Source organism: Mytilus galloprovincialis, chromosome 7 (genome assembly GCF_965363235.1).
Source record: "Mytilus galloprovincialis chromosome 7, xbMytGall1.hap1.1, whole genome shotgun sequence".
Classification (NCBI taxonomy): Eukaryota; Metazoa; Mollusca; class Bivalvia; order Mytilida; family Mytilidae; genus Mytilus; species Mytilus galloprovincialis.
In genome coordinates this window covers 37222782-37241271 of record NC_134844.1, presented here as the reverse complement: position 1 = coordinate 37241271, position 18490 = coordinate 37222782, and the positions used below count along the sequence as shown (strand labels likewise).

General features: G+C 32.8%; 1 protein-coding gene across 1 annotated transcript; it reads left to right on the top strand.

The window, feature by feature from the left end:
- Positions 1 to 2399: 2399 nt before the first annotated feature.
- LOC143082899 (splicing factor 3A subunit 2-like) lies at positions 2400 to 15476 on the top strand. The gene is made up of 9 exons (XM_076258895.1): positions 2400 to 2513; positions 7541 to 7687; positions 8172 to 8243; positions 9278 to 9324; positions 9635 to 9744; positions 11579 to 11628; positions 13345 to 13485; positions 13900 to 13968; positions 14998 to 15476. Exons 2-9 carry the CDS (start codon positions 7562 to 7564, stop codon positions 15391 to 15393), a joined length of 1011 nt encoding a protein of 336 aa, XP_076115010.1. The 5' UTR covers positions 2400 to 2513; positions 7541 to 7561; the 3' UTR covers positions 15394 to 15476.
- The last annotated feature ends 3014 nt before the right edge of the window (positions 15477 to 18490 follow it).

The following is an 18490-nucleotide window of genomic DNA, read 5'->3' as shown; positions in this document are numbered from 1 at the left end:
CCTAACAAGGAAGCTATTAAACCAAGAGTTCCAAACGGTGAAGATAAAATCATCCCTTCGTAAATTTTACGGACGCCATCACGAGTTGGTTGACCGTTATGGAATATCCGTTTCACAGATTATATCGGATATGTTCATTTAGTCGTAATTACAACCCCCTTCCCTTTTCACGAATGTGACCTACCGAATAAGACTATTTACCGGGTTTGGAATAACATGAGCAACACGACGGGTGCCATATTGGAGCAGGATCTGCCTACCCTTCTGGAGCAACTGAAATCACCCCCAGTTTTTGATGGGGTGGTGTTGCTTAGTCTTTAGTTTTCTATGGTGTGTCTTGTTTACTATTAATTGTGTGTTTGTCTTTTTCTTTTTAGCCATGGCGGTGTCAGTTTTTTTTTTCGATCTATGAGTATGAATGTCCCTCTGGTATCTTTCGTCCCTCTTTTATATATTTGCTTTGAAAAAAATGTTTTAAAGGAAATATAAACAGTTTTACCTATCTATCTTTTTAATTATACATTCTAGTTCAATGTTGTGTTTCTTTATTTTTTATATAAAATGTGGTTTTATGATTTTTATTTTTTATTTTTTTTTTGTGTTTATAACGCCACTTTTATGCACCGCTTTTGGGCTATTTCGTGGCGGCCAGTTTTCATTGGTGGACGAAGCCGGAGTGTCCGGAGAAAAACATCGACAGTCAATTAAGATTGGAGTCGAGTGCACCCGTAGTATTAGGAGTGTTGAGACATATAGAATAATGACATTCTTGTTGTTGCAAGATACTTGCTTTATCAGCAAGATTATCAAGTGAAATCACTACGGCAAGCTTATATTCGAGCTGATGAAATCATATATTTTTTTCTTCCTTTTTATCGGTAAATGTGTCTTTAAAAGCAATATCTTTTTTGTTTGTGAAAATGAAATAAAAAGAAAAAGACAGTTCAACTATGTTTACGCGTAATTGTTCGGTTGTATGAATCGGAAGACGAAATGAAAAGGAAAATATACAACTGATTGCTTATAAATGAATTTATCGACAATTTGTTCATTTTCCCTTTGATCTTATACTTATTCTTTTGCTCAGGCTTTCAAGGCTTGTACTTTTGTATATTATTTTTAATTTTTTCCCCAATACAGAAATGCCATGTCAAATGGCGTAAATTTGAAATTGTTCCAAATAAATGTACGGAATGTGGTTAACTCTAAATACTTAGCTTGTTCAAATAACATCCCGAACGTTTCAGAATATTTAGTTGCTGAGATGCCTTTCTGCATACTTTCCTTATATAAGTATCAAGATCTAAGTGATAGATAATGTATTGATGCCAAGAAGTAAAACAAAAATGATTCCCATAAAAGAATACTCTTACTGTTTTTTTTTTTGTTATACATATATATCTTTTCCACAACTGTCAAAACCCGAAATTTGTGAGGGTCTGCTACATTTTATCAATTTTTAAACCTTCAATAAAATTATTGGCCCAGGATAAAAACGCTGTTGAGCCCCCTTAGGAATGTCAACCCAATTGCTAAGAACAATATTTATCTAATTTACTATTTTCTGTTTGAAAAATAAGATTGACGAAGTGAGAAAAAAAAATGAAATGAGACACCATATGCTGCAAGGGTTATTTTCGTGCATCGTTTTCGTGTTTTGACATTTTATTACTCATTTTCTCGTGTTTGGTTCGACGTGCGTGCTTCGTGTTTCCTCTTATTTATTGTCCGTGTTTCGTATTGGTACTATAATTTCTTGTGTTTGTCCAACAATTGACTCGATTAAAAAGTAAACCAGGACTAAATTCAAAATTAGTCCAGAGATTGTTTTGAATTATGTGAATTCACTTATAACATGTATAACTATGAATACTATTAATACTATTTTTAATCAGATGCAACTAGCGGACGATACAAGAATTGACCACAATATCTGCATGTCACCAATTAATAATGACTGCATGATTCCAAAGAACGTCAGAGTAATAACTTCTCAGCCGAGAACTTTTTTCCTAAATATTTAAAATTTAATTTCTCGTGCTTCGTTTTTCACGATTTTTAATTTACGTGCAACGAACGATTTGTGTTTTTTATTTCAAGTGTTTCCGTGTTCGATCATAGCTCGATCACCTTTACCACCATCTGTTGCATGATATCGGCCAATTAATCTCCTACAAGCCTAAATAGCGTGGTCTGACATTCTGTGGATTGTTTTATTGGATGACCCATCATGTAAACTTAATTACTGTGCTGCAAGTATTAAACATAATTGGTTCGTTCTTTGTATCGTTGATATATTAATACACATTGGGTCTTTAATTATATGTGACTCCGCATTTTACTGTACCCATAAAAGCGTTCCTTCAACATTGCACTGGTTTTCTATTTTCATTTGCTATGCTCTTCTATATACGAGGGTACGGCAACCAGTTAATCGTCAGGAAAGCGTTGTTTTGCAAATAATTGTATATGTGGAAATAATAGCCGGTAAACGGCACAGTGTTCCTCGTCAGACACGTGTGTTTGTAAATAACATATTTAGATGTCCCATTGACAATCACACCCAATGGCAATGACCATAAAGACAGGCACTTCGCCCTTTGAACTTGTTTCATGCGATGCATTTATTTTTTCTATTTCTTTCCTTCTAACTTCGATCTGATACTAGAAAATACATAGCTATATACAAGAATCCGTTTAAAATTTGTTAATAAAAGGTCAGTTTAACTGTTCTACTGCAACAAGATGGAACACAGTTCTATACAATAAGTCTTCCTGTTGAACTTACTTTAAATAAAGCTAATACTAACAATGACCACTGCCCTTTTCTCGATCTTGATATCTATATCACTAATGGAAAGCTGAATACTAAAATTTATGATAAAAGGGACGATTTTTCATTTCCTATCGTTAATTATCCGTTTTTAGATGGTGACGTTCCCTTGTCACCATCTTACGGTGTTTATATATCTCAACTTGTACGATTCGCTCGTGTATGTAACAATGTTTTAGATTTTAACGAGAGAAATTTATGTATTACTGAAAAATTATTACACCAGGGTTTTCGATATCACAAACTAGTCAAAACCTTTACTAAATTTTATCATCGGTATAAAGACATCATTCGTAAATATAGCTCAACATGCCGACTTCTAATACGTTCAGGTATTTCACATCCAATTTTTTATGGAAATATTCTTTATAAAGCACAAAGGTGTCAGTATTCACCTCAGAAACTTACAAAACCTTTGAATAGACTTATTAAGAAGGGATATAATTACGATACTGTTGTCAAGTCATTACAAATTGCATATTTTGGCGTTAATATTGAGTCACTGATAAGGTCTTTGCATCGGAGCTAAACACATTTATTCTAAAAACAGTTATTGGCATGACACGGGTTGTGTTCTTCTCATGTGTGTTATGATGGTGTGATACTAGACCCCTAACGGGAAGGATTGTGCCTGATGTTCATATGATGAAATCATGATCTTTCAGTCAGTTTAATTGAAGTCTAGCTGGCATGTCAGTTAACTGCTAGTAGTCTGTTGTTATTTATGTATTATTGTCATTTTGTTTATTTTCTTTGGTTACATCTTCTGACATCAGACTCGGACTTCTCTTGAACTGAATTTTAATGCGTATTGTTGTGCGTTTGCTTTTCTACATTGGTTAGAGGTATAGGGGGAGGGTTGAGATCTCACAAACATGTTTAACCCCGCCGCATTTTTGCGCCTGTCCCAAGTCAGGAGCCTCTGGCCTTTGTTAGTCTTGTATTATTTTAATTTTAGTTTCTTGTGTACAATTTGGAAATTGGTATGGCGTTCATTATCACTGGACTAGTATATATTTGTTTAGGGGCCAGCTGAGGGACGCCTCCGGGTGCGGGAATTTCTCGCTACATTGAAGACCTGTTGGTGACCCTCTGCTGTTGTTTTTTATTTGGTCGGGTTGTTGTCTCTTTGACACATTCCCCATTTCCATTCTCAATTTTATATTATAAGATGGAATGTCAGATTAGTGTTTTTTTGTGCCTTTTGCCAGTTTTTATACGACCGCAAAATTTGAAAAATTTTTCGTCGTATATTGCTATCACGTTGGCGTCTGCGTCGTCGTCGTCGTCGTCGTCGTCGTCGTCGTCGTCGTCCGGCGTCCGAATACTTTTAGTTTTCGCACTCTAACTTTAGTAAAAGTGAATGGAAATCTATGAAATTTTAACACAAGGTTTATGACCACAAAAGGAAGGTTGGTATTGATTTTGGGAGTTTTGGTCCCAACATTTTAGGAATTAGGGGCCAAAAAGGGCCCAAATAAGCATTTTCTTGGTTTTCGCACTATAACTTTAGTTTAAGTGAATAGAAATCTATGAAATTTTGACACAAGGTTTATGACCACAAAAGGAAGGTTGGGATTGATTTTGGGGGTTTTTGGTTCCAACAGTTTAGGAATTAAGGGCCAAAAAAGGGCCCAAATAAGCATTATTCTTGGTTTTCGCACAATAACTTTAGTATAAGTAAATAGAAATCAATGAAATTTTAGCACAAGGTTTATGACCACAAAAGGAAGGTTGGGATTGATTTTTGGAGTTGAGGTCACAACAGTTTATGAATTAGGGGCCAAAAAGGGGCCCTATTAAGCATTATTTTTGGTTTTTGCACCATAACTTTAGTATAAGTAAATAGAAATCTATGAAATTTAAACACAAGGTTTATGACCATAAAAGGAAGGTTGGGTTTGATTTTGGGAGTTTTGGTCCTAACAGTTTAGGAATAAGGGGCCCAAAGGGTCCAAAATTGAACTTTGTGTGATTTCATCAAAAATTGAATAATTGGGGTTCTTTGATATGCCGAATCTAACTATGTATGTAGATTCTTAATTTTTGGTCCCGTTTTCAAATTGGTCTACATTAAGGTCCAAAGGGTCCAAAATTAAACTTAGTTTGATTTTAACAAAAATTGAATCCTTGGGGTTCTTTGATATGCTGAATTTAAAAATGTACTTAGATTTTTAATTATTGGCCTAGTTTTCAAGTTGGTCTAAATGGGGGTCCAAAATTAAACTTTGTTTGATTTCTTCAAAAATTGAATAAATGGGTTCTTTGATATGCCAAATCTAACTGTGTATGTAGATTCTTAATTTTTGGTCCAGTTTTCAAATTGGTCTACATTAAGGTCCAAAGGGTCCAAATTAAACTAAGTTTGATTTTAACAAAAATTAAATTCTTGGGCTTATTTGATATGCTTTATCTAAATATGTACTTTGATTTTTGATTATGGGCCCAGTTTTCAAGTTGGTCCAAATCAGGATTCCATATCAAGTATTGTGCAATAGCAAGAAATTTTCAATTGCACAGTATTGCACAATAGCAAGAAATATCTAATTGCACAATATTGTGCAATAGCAATTAATTTTCAATTGGAGTTATCTTTCTTTGTATAGAATAGTAGTTGATAATATATGTTGGAAATTTGCCAGACATGACTATGATGTCATTTTCTATTTTTATTTGCCAATAACTTTATGTAAATAACTTCATTGGAAATTTGCCAATATAAAATGTTGCTGATGAAGCTTTTTTTCCTTATCTTATCTAAAATGTTTTAGATAATGTATGTTGGAAATTTGCCAGACATGACTATGATGTCATTTTCTATTTTTATTTGCCAATAACTTTATGTAAATAACTTCATTGGAAATTTGCCAATATAAAATGTTGCTGATGAAGTTTTTTTTTATTGTTTTATACAATAAACAATGTATATTCACTTTTACTACCAACCAATCTTTACCATTCAGTGATAACAAGCACTTTATTTTACATTTTAATATTTTATGATGTATTTAAAAGAGTAGTTATTGTTGCAAACTCCATTAGAAATTTGAATTGATATCAGTTTTGGAAAAAGGGAAACGGGGATGTGAAAAAAGGGGGGGGGGGGGTTAAATTTTTCTCATTTCAGATTTCATAAATAAAAAGAAAATTTCTTCAAACATTTTTTTGAGAGGATTAATATTCAACAGCATAGTGAATTGCTCAAAGGCAAAAAAAACTTTTAAGTTCATTAGACCACATTCATTCTGTGTCAGAAACCTATGCTGTGTCAACTATTTAATTTTAGATTTAAATAAGAAGAAATCTTTAATTGATTTGTAAAATCTTGATATTTGTTTTTTGTAAAAAAACCCATGTAATGTCAAAAATTTGATCACAATCCAAATTCAGAGCTGTATCACGCTTGAATGTTTTGTCCATACTTGCCCCAACTGTTCAGGGTTCGACCTCTGCGGTCGTATAAAGCTGCGCCCTGCGGAGCACCTGGTTGGGAATGCTGAATGGTTAATTCTTTTAATCACCAGTGGAATCAGACTGCCTCAGTGACGGTGGTCTTGTGGTAGCATGAAATTGAGAATGGAATTGCTTAATGGTAAATATGTCAAAAGGTTCTGACAATGCAGCGAGAAACTCCACCCCGTTGTTTGTAGCGATGCTGGGCCTCAGCTGGCCTCTAAATAAAAATGTATCCTAGTTCAGTTTAAAAGGGCATCAAACTAAACTCTGAAACATACAAATGAACCAACATTTAAAAAAAACCCACAAGATTAACAAAGATCAGGGGCTCCTACCTTGGGAGTTGCAAAAATGGGGAGGGGTGAAACATGTTTGTGAGTTCTCAACCCTCCCCTAATACCTCCAGTCAATGTAGATTAAAGAAACACACAGAAATACACAGGTTCGCCTTGAGTGCTATAATTTGTGGGTTTCAAACCATGGCTTGAGCAAACCAAATACTGCTTTTCTGCTAAGCACAGGACTTTAAGGCTTTTATCGTAATAACGCTATATTAGCGATCGATGTCGTTATTACGATAAAAGCGATGTCGTTATTACGATAAAACCTATGTCGTTATTACGACATAGCGATGTCGTTATAACTACATGTTATGTCGAAATGACGACATAGCGATGTCGTAATAACGATTTTTTTTAATGGCCCTTATCGGCTTCCGTAATAATATCTGTTCCCATTTGGATTTTTATTATTAGGCCTGCATCTTTTGAAAATTTTTACCTTTGAGACAATTAACATTAACTATACATCGACAGGACTATGAAATTTACTTGACTTAGTATTTGAAACAACCGAGTTTGACCCATCACAGTTAATTATGAGTTGATAAAATGGGAATTTAATGGGACTGAAAAAATTACATCGACTCATTCTCACAGCAGAGTTCAACATGACGAGGTTTAACTGTAAAGGTTTTAACCAAATATTATTTTAAAGTACAATCATAAACAATTAAAGAGATATATTACCAAGATTAATAAGACTTAAATTAGGATGTTGCTGCACTTTATGGGATCCTGGTGCAATTGAAGTACAGTACTGAATCTTGTGTATGTTACAGAGACAATAAAACATCAGAAAAAAATGTGATTATAAGAAAAATTCTTCAACTTCTCTAAGCTTTGTAAATAAAGCTACCATATAAAGTTTTTCATAATTGTTTATTAATACATTGACATCATCCAATTATAGGTAGGTCATCTGAAATAGACCATGGATTTCCAAAACAGAGCTGGAGGAAAGACAGGTTCTGGAGGAGTAGCCTCGGCCTCTGAGTCAAACAGAGATAGAAGAGAAAGGCTACGCCAGTTAGCTTTAGAGACAATTGACTTAAATAAGGTATTTTTCTCCAATTTTTATGTGTTTAGTTTACATTAAATGTTCTTATACAAGATCTAGATAAATTTGATTAATTTAAAAAATTTAAGTCTGTCACATGTCTATATAATTAAATATTCCAACTTGTTAGATCTAAAGTTTTAGCACTAGTCTTTGATTCAGCAAGAAGTTTTTATTTGTTATAATGGATATATTTAGGGGGTAATTAATTATTATTAAGAACAGATAAGAAAACTATTAACTATTGATATTGATGTGAACCTAGTGATGAGATATATATATGATGAGTGATTGTACTCATCTCATAAAGTTAACCCCCTTATAAAGAATTTTCACAAGAAAGGCAAATTTCACCATTCTTACTCATTCCAGTTAGCTTAAGCAGTTATACAGTTCTAAACTATATCTAGATTTGTAAAACTTATTTGAATTCTGTTTTTCCATGTGAAAATCCTTTATGTATACAAATGTTTTTATTTTTCAGGATCCATATTTTATGAAAAATCATTTGGGATCCTATGAATGTAAACTTTGTCTGACGCTACATAATAATGAGGTATGAATAGAAATATATGCATAAACAAAAATTTGTCGGGGAAAGTGGGCTCATTGTCATTTTTAAAATGATCTTTTATATCACTGTCAGCTTTATAATTTTTCTCAAAAAAAGAGGTTTGTGGTTCTCTTCAGAGACCCATGCTGTCTCCACCAATTAATAACTGGCCACAACACTATTACTAAAACTGGTAGAGGTTCATTTAACACCAACAATCAATCTACTCTGTCTAATAGACCAGCGGTATATGAAAGCAGATTTAATTGAGTAATAAATAATAATCAGAAATTTTATTTTATTATTGTGTCACATACTGATTGTATATTAATGACATAATAAAAAAATTACATTAAAACAATCAATACCCAACCATTGAGTTGGCTTATGAAACACATATTTACAAAACATTTCACATTTACATTAAGAAAGCTTACAGTCAATGATAACTTAGTAGTTAGAATTGTAAAAACTTACATGTACATGTAATCTCCTGCTTGTTTAATAAGAATATAGAATCATTAACTATTTAGCCATTTAAGCATTATATACTGAATGACATTTCAATAACAGGTACTACAATTGTCCTGGTCAACCTACTGTTAAAACTGAAATGACTTAGAGTTATTCATACCGAAATGTGGGCTCCAAATTAGCTTGATAAAATGTCTAAAACATACCGGTATATTTAATTATGAATTTGTGTATTTGTCATGTTTGAATTCGAAATGACATATTTTACCACGTGCACCTTTCTGGTGAATTTGTAAAAAAGGTTGCCATGATTATATAATAAAATTAACAGTACCAATTTTCTTGCACCAGATGTGCATTTCGACAGTTTTGTCAGAGTGTCACTTTCTCAATTTTAAAGTCCTGTATATTTTTTTTTGATCATCTGACAACCCAATGGTATAATATGTATAAAAAACAGAGAATCAAAAAAATATGAATATGTTTAAAGAGAAATTGCATTATTCATTTGGTGACAAATATTTAAAAAAAAATGTTTGTATGTGAATGCTTTATTATTACAGGGCAGCTACTTAGCTCATACACAGGGAAAAAAGCATCAAGCTAATTTGTAAGTTATGTTTTTCAAGTAGTTAATTGTTTCCATCAATTTTTATCGGGAGATAAAATAAATGCATGTCATGTATGTGTATATTTAAGTATTTTTTGAATAAGAATTATATCATTTATTGATTTATTCTTTATTGGCATATAGTGTTGGATTAAATACACCTTGCCAGTTTTTCTGCAAATAGCCATAGCAAGAAGAAACATGATAATAACTCTTTAAAAAAAGAAAGTAAAAGATGTGAGAAATTGAATGGAAAGTAGAAAAGGTGTTTTAAATATGATAATATTTTCACACATTTATTTACATTCAGAGCTCGCAGAGCAGCAAAAGAAGCTAAGGAAGCACCTCAACAGCCTGCACCAGAAAAGCCGAGAGTTGACATTAAAAAGTTTGTGAAAATTGGTCGACCCGGTTACAAAGGTAATTTTATTTAGATTTTATTTGCATATATGACCAACTAAAATTAATTAGTAGATTTTCATCCAAAATTTTGAAAAAAATGGGGCGGGTGGGAGGATTTTATTTTTTAATTTTTATTTCTTATGAAACCCTCTGGTGACGTGTTCTTCATATATGCAAGTGTAACAAGTAAAACTGTGAGCTACTTCTCACTGAGTAATACCCCTTTTTCAATATTTTGGTAAACAGGAAGTTGTTGAGTGATGAATCGTAAAACCCATCACAGGGTAAAGCTGACTTATATAACCCTGTAACCAAATTTCAGAAATCCTTGTCAAGTAGTTCCTAAAAAAAACCGGACGGACTGACGGATGGAAAGACAGAGGTAAATCCCCTTTTTAAAAGCGGAAGTATAATAATAAGCTTAAATCATATATATAGAACTAGGTAGATTTGGTATGAGTGCCAAAGAGACAACTCTCCATCCAAATAACAATTTATAAAAGTAAACCATTATAGGTCAATGTACGGCCTGTATAAGGAATTGTACAGAATTGTTCAAGTCTTAAATTTATACAAATCCCTAGTTGGCAACCACTGTTCTACATGTAATTTCTGCTTTAAAAACCTATTTTTAGTAAACAGCAAAAACATAGAGAAATGCTCTCTTCTCACAGAATTTATTTGCCTTTCCAAGCAATATTTTTTTTGGTCTCCATAAAATGAAACAAATATGCATTTGTACGAAACAGTGCAACACAAGTATTATGAGTACAGAATAAAATAACTCAAAAGTTTTGAAAATAATAGGGTTGGTGCTTTTCTGATTCTTTTTCAAGATGCATATATAATTATAATGTAAAACATGAACTAAAAAAAAAGTTGTTTAATGACTCTATTGAGGGTATTGGGACTGAGAGTGTTTGCTGTTTGTCAACAACAACAGAAAAACAATCGGCAAGGGTAAAATTTTCTAAGTGAATGTTTGCCGACTTTTTCAACTCAATATATTGTCATAAATCTAACAAGTTCGTGCTTGTGTCAATTTGTTTAATCAGTTATGTTTTTATACCAATGTGTTCCACGATTCTTGCTCTTTGGGTACACAGTCCAAAATTCCTGACACAAAGTCATTTTATTAATGAAAAAATCAACCGTTTTCTTATCACAACAATTTGTGTCATTCCGTGATGTGCAGACTTGGACACAGAGTATAACTTGAAAGCCTATTATTTCATGCCCTTCTTGTAATCAATCTCTATTCTCGGTAGATGATTTTGTCTTCATAGTGCTGCAGAATTATTTTTAAGTTACTTGAAGAAATATGAAAACCGAAATTTGAAACAGGAAGTTAATATTGAAACAAAATGTTGACGGTTACCGGAAACGTATATGAACAAAATCCGGAAATCATAAATTTGTAAAAATAAAAAAAATCGGGGCGGGATGTTTTCAGAAGGGCGGGCGGGGATGAAAATCTATCAATTAATTTTAATTGGCCTATGTATAATTACTTTATAAACAAGTATTGAAATGTTAGTTCAGAATTTATTAAAGAAAAAAATATTTGAGGATGTGTCTTATTTATATAAATCTTTCTTTTATAATTGCATTTTTGCCAACCATACAATCATGTGAATTTTAAGAGGAACTGTTTGGTCTTTACAATTAATGAATACTATTTGTCATTTGAAATATGAACTATATAATATTTGTCATGTTTGTTGAAAAAGTTATGATTATTATCTTTGATATGTTCCCTATTGGAATTTTGAAAACAAGGATATTATCTTTGAATTATTAAGTAATGTTGTATTTTAAAATTGGGTACTATAGGAATATTATTTTTTTTCAGTAACAAAACAGAGAGATTCAGAAAATCATCAGCAGAGTTTGTTATTTCAGGTTGGTTATTAATTTAGAAATGTAGATATATTGAATTGATACTCAATTGCATCATATTATTGATCATTGGTTGTGAAAACTTGAGGCTATTGTTTTGAATGGGTTTTTCCTATTCGCAAAAAGATATAAAAACAAAAATGTATATTCAGATATTATTGCGTGCATTTATTATTGACATTTTTGGGTCAACAATGACATATAAGTTATTGCGATCTCAGAAATAAAAACCTCCCAATAATTTCTGCATTGACAGTACTTATAGCTTTAAAGCCAGTGAGAGTTGGATATACACCTTATCGCTAATCCCGGCTGACCTGGCCGCTTGAACTTTTGACGCATACAACAATCACTTTTCCATTGTGGCGTCAGATATTTTGTATTATGACGTCAAAATTTTACGGGAACCTGTGTGATATCCAGTAATGGCGGACAAATAGTGATAGTGTATTGCTCAGAATTAGATCAAATTGTTTACTGTGGATTTATTATTATTTGTTGGGTACCTATTTTTGTAGTTTTCATGGGTTCATCTGGTTGTATGTAGACTATGACAAAACCACGAAATCAAATATCCACGAAGGGAATAGTTTTTGCAATCCACGAAAATTGGTACCCACGAAAGTAAATGAATCCACAGTAATTTCAATATGATAGTAAATAGTCCTTGAACAGATTAAAAAATGGCACTCTATATGGTTTTGGTATTATATAAATAACACATAGCTGAGAGGGTGATAGAGCAGATTGTTATCCCTAGAAAACATTGTCAACTGAGGCGAAGCCAAGGTTGACAATGTCTTTTCGAGGGGTAACAATCTGCTCTATCACTCTCTTAGATATGTGTTATTTAGTTTATTATACTGAATGTTCTGTTATTATTGTCGATTAAATTTCTAATACAAAGTAATAAACTATGACGTCTTGTACATACCAACCATCCGTATTTAATAAAGCGCACACTTGAACAAGCGTCACCGTGAAGGGTAATAGAATATTTGTCATAGGATAGAGTCATATTTAATATAACGCACACTTGATCTAGCGTCTCTGTGAAGGGTAATAGATTATTTGTCATAGGATAGAGTCGTATTTAATATAGCGCACACTTGATCAAGCGTCTCTGTGAAGGGTAATAGATTATTTGTCATAGGATAGAGTCGTATTTAATATAGCGCACACTTGATCTAGCGTCTCTGTGAAGGGTAATAGATTATTTGTCATAGGATAGAGTCATATTTAATATAACGCACACTTGATCTAGCGTCTCTGTGAAGGGTAATAGATTATTTGTCATAGGATAGAGTCATATTTAATATAACGCACACTTGATCTAGCGTCTCTGTGAAGGGTAATAGAGTAAATTAACACCCTCCTATTAGCCATTCATAATCTGGCATTTTGACATGAAGTATAATAAAACTACTTGTGAACCATTCAACAAACGCTTGTAAAATTTTTACTGATGACAAAATGAAGGTAAAGTTCAATATTGACAATTTTCACTTTTACGTTCAACAGTTCTGATGCTTGATAAATCTGAAAATAGGCACAGAACATCACTGGTCAAACATGTGTGAAAGCACCTTCAAAATACAAATAAACCCTTTGCTTTCAATTTGACAGCTCTTGTCTTGTTTTGGGTTTAAATAACACTCAAAAGAGTCTTCCTTGTGAAAAAAAAATGTATTAATGATTCATATGTTTATTTAACTTCAGATTGACTACCCAGAAATTGTGGATGGAATCATGCCACGTCACAGATTTATGGCAGCTTATGAACAGAAGGTGGAGCCACCAGACAGGAAGTGGCAATATTTGTTATTTGCAGCAGAACCTTATGAAACAATAGCTTTCAAGGTATATCAGATTTTTGAAAAATGTTAACAAGTATTACGATCGCTGAAGCACTTGTATGGGGAATACAACATAGAAATCAAATTTAAACACAGATCAGCCATTTTAAGCAAATTTAATGCATAGAGTTACTAAAAGTTATGGATTATTAGCCAATGGGTAGTTCATGAAAAGTTTGATTAATTCATTAATTGTTCTGTACTAAATATTGGAAGATATGACATTCTGGAGACATTAGAATAAGTAAAAACTATTGAAATGAAATATAATGCTTTTAATAGCTAGTTGCAAGTTTGAATACAATTAATATATAATACGATTTATATTTTTTGTTCAATTACCTTTGTAAAGCTTTTTTACATATATTTTATCTTTAATAAAGACAACTCTTTAAAATGTGATTATCTAATGTTACAGGTTCCTAGTAGAGAAGTTGACAAAGATTCTAAGAAACTATGGACCCATTGGAACAAGGAAACAAAGCAGGTTAGAACATAACATCCTCTTGTCAATTTCTTTTAATGAAAATGTGTTGTAGAAGTTGTTTTTAACATTGACCATAACTATTGTTTCGTACATATTTCTATTGTGAACTAAATAATATAATAAGGTGTAAGCACCATAAAAATAGGCAAAGTGGTAAAGATATTTTGATCAGTCTCCTGAATGGTAAGGTTGTTTAAGTTATACCCATTGCAATTGAACTCCCTTTTTAGGCAATCCTTATACCATATATTAAAATTTTATGAACTGGCTAATATAATAGGTGGAATGTAATCATATTTAAATGATAAAAAAGATTGGGGGTTTTACATTTTTTTTTTTTAAATATGTTTATCATTGATGAAAAAAGAAATAAGTTCTATGTTTCCTGTAGTAAAACATTAAATTATTCTGTCACAGTAAAAAAATAGTGTTAACATATTTTGTTAATATGTTTTAAGTTATACAATACACACAAATAGACATAAACATATTATTACAGTTAGTAATGTAATAGAAAAAATAACTAATCAAAGAATTCAAATATCGAAAAAATATTCCACTTGTGACTGAACAACACTGACTGACAATTAACTCATGCGCTACTCACGGATTAGTTATTCTATAATAAACCCTTTTCCTAAGGAAGTTTGATGTCTGTTCTGCACATAATAGAGGGTCTGGATGGGGGAGGGGGGTCTGTTATTCTGTAAACATTTAATTTTCACCCCTTTTTTCTCTAATCTTCAAAAAATTAACCCCTTTTTTCTCTAATCTTCAAAAAATTAGACCACATATTTCTCTAATCTTCATTTTTTTGGCCCGTTTTTCTCTAATCTTCATTTTTTAAGGGCATTATTCTTTAATCATTTAACCCCATCAAAACCCTCATAATAAGAATACAAATGAAAAATTATATTGCAATACAACATCGACATTTTAGTTGTTTGACATATAAATGTAATAGATTGAATTATTCATAAAAATATATTTGTATTATAAGTAATAATCCCCCTTTGATTTTATTTTCAGTTTTTCCTTCAGTTTGCCTTCAAGGGAGATGGCAAGATTCCAGTTCCAGCACCAACACCTGGACAACAACAGCCACCACCTCCACCAGCAAATGTGCCACAATTACCACTTCCTCCAAGGCCACACAGGATGCCAATGCCACCAAGACCTCCTCCACCCCCTGGAGTAATGATGAGACCTGGACCCCCACCCCCTATGCCACCACCACCTGGAGCATTCATGGGTCCACCAGGAGGGATGCATCATGGACATGGACCCCCGTTGGGCATGCCAGCACCACCACCCCCTCCTGTCCCTCCACCAGTTCCACCGCCTGTGTCATCTCATCATGGAGGACCTGGACCAATTGCCCCTCCACCTCCCCCTCCTCCATCAAAACCTCCAGAATCATCATAGTGACATGAACAAAAACATTCAAGAGTTGCTTCTACATGTATAATGAAACATTTTAACAAATAAAATCATGTATTCCATTCAAAGGTTGTTTATATGTGTGTCTTGTCTGTCTGCAAGTCTGTCTATCTGTTAGTCCATCCCATATCAAGTAAGGTAATGCTTCAGGAATTTTATGAAGTTATGGTCACATGAAATTGAAATATGCATCGTTCATTTTGATGTGTCAGTGATCTTATGAAGTAATATATGTCATGTATGTAAAGACTGTTTTGCACCGATTATATTATTCACTGAACATGGTACAAATGATTGTACATATAGACTTGTACATTCTCAAATCAGGGTAAAAGCCCATATGAATTATGAGACAAAATTGATTTAAGTTTTGATGCAATATACAATTTTGACCTACATTTCAGACTGAACATGGACATTGAGAGTATACATGGTGTCATTTTATTTATTATTTATCCATAACAAAAACAGGAATTATATTTTCTTCAGTGATTAAATATTGATTGATGGTAGTTTTTATGCCCAACCTACGATAGTAGAGGGGCATTATGTTTTCTGGTCTGTGCGTCCGTCCGTCTGTTCGTTCATTCGTCCGTTCGTCCGTCTGTCCCGCTTCAGGTTAAAGTTTTTGGTCAAGGTAGTTTTTGATGAAGTTGAAGTCCAATCAACTTGAAACTTAGTATACATGTGCCCTATGATATGATCTTTCTAATTTAAATGCCAAATTATAGTTTTGACCCCAATTTTACGGTTCACTGAACATAGAAAATGATAGTGCAAATTTCAGGTTAAAGTTTTTGGTCAAGGTAGTTTTTGATGAAGTTGAAGTCCAATCAACTTGAAACTTAGTATACATGTGCCCTATGATATGATCTTTCTAATTTAAATGCCAAATTATAGTTTTGACCCCAATTTTACGGCTCACTGAACATAGAAAATGATAGTGCAAATTTCAGGTTAAAGTTTTTGGTCAAGGTAGTTTTTGATGAAGTTGAAGTCCAATCAACTTGAAACTTAGTATACATGTGCCCTATGATATGATCTTTCTAATTTAAATGCCAAATTATAGTTTTGACCCCAATTTTACGGCTCACTGAACATAGAAAATGATAGTGCAAATTTCAGGTTAAAGTTTTTGGTCAAGGTAGTTTTTGATAAAGTAGAAGTCCAATCAACTTGAAACTTAGTATACATGTTCCCTTTGATAAGATCATTCTAATTTTAATGCCAAATTAGAGATTTTATTCCAATTTCAAGGTCCACTAAACATAGAAAATGATAGTGCGAGTGGGGCATCCGTGTACTGTGGACACATTCTTGTTTTGGGATACGATTGCTTTTTAGCAATCTGTAGACTTATACCATTGACTCGGGGCCATGCCCTCACGTCAACCGTTTTATTCGAAACATCAAGGAACATCTCAGATTCTTTAGATTGTCTTGCTTTAAATGGTATAAAAAACAAAAGGATTGAATTTAAACAACTGTCCTATAATGTTCTTCTCATAATCTTCATGTTTCGATATTTCCCTTGACCTGTATGCGGTTTTTTTACAACACGGAAAATCAGAATAAAGCAGTATTTATATTTAGTGTTTTCATAAATTTAGAAACACGTCAGAGGGAATTCCCCAGTTTCACTTTTGATAACATGCGAGAGTTCTCTGAATTCCGATCAATAAATCTATTTCTGTCATATAAGAACTGAAGTGGAGTTTTCTTATATGTCACCGTTATGAAACTGATATTTGATATTGTACTTCCAATAAGAAATGGAGGTCGTTTAATTAACATTTAATATACGGCCAACATTTAATATACGGCCTTGCTACAAATCACAAGTCTAGGGTTTGTTTAGGTAATTATGCGCATGCATATAATTTTCTTGACCTGAAGGGGTATCAAATTGAATGGTTGCTCTGGATTCCCCACTCCATTGATTAATTTGAAACTCACGAGATCCTTTCTATGTCTGTCTGCTATTGAGGGTTATTGTTGTTGCAAAATTTTAAATCCTATGCATCATTTAAATTAAGATAAATGTAGTCCATAACGTAAAGGTGTAACTAGAACACCCCTTCAGCCAAAATGGAGTCTTCCATATTATCAATGGCCAATGCTTATATTCCAAATATATATGTATATGCCGCTATTATTGTTGTTGTTACCAATTATGTAAATCAATTGTATCTGATTTTATGCCCTTTATGGGCCCTGTTATTTGGGAAATAAAAATATTCTATTCTATTCAATTATCGCTTCGAGTTGTCTCCCTTCCGTAAGTAACTTTCGCCAAACGACAATACGTCGAGAAAAATTAACTCGTTCTGTCGATAGACGTCGTACTATATTAAAACCGATCGCAATTTAAACAGAGGAATGTGTACGGAAAGGATAAATGCCAACTGACCCAAAGGGAATTAAATATTTAAAGAGTTAAGAAGGGGGTTCCATCTAGAATTAACATAGGAAAATAGGTTATAAGGTACGAAGTGAAATACCTTCTCTCACTCTCAATGACTGCTGTGGAAAGTCAACTTGGAATTGATAACTAGTACAAAAATAAAACACAATAAGTACATTGTTTATACACTTGTATCGAGGATTGGCTATTCTTAAAGTTGAATAACTATTCAGATTAGGTAAATTACATTTTACGAAAATTTTACATGTGCAGTTGAATTATTTTTGAAAATAATACTAATACATGTATCAATGAAAACAATGGCAATTGTATCCCTCCGAGCAATCATGCTCTTTGATTCATTTTTGTTAAGCAATGTTAATCAGGTTTTCCAGATAGTTATAGTATGCTAATGACTTGTGGAAGAAGCTCTAAAGCAATAATGTCTGCTATCATCGAATCCTTCATAGATATTGTCCATTTTGTATTTTGAAATTTTTATTGTATTATTGTTCACATATACTATAATGTGTAACCCAGTCTTTAGCCCAAAAGTAACGGTCACAGTTTAGTTTAAGTTGAGTTCCCAAGATCATTGTATGCTTTTTATCCTTAGTACTGCCTGTTTCTAGTCAAGACGAAATAAAAAGAATGAGGTAAGAATTTAAGGCTTGAACA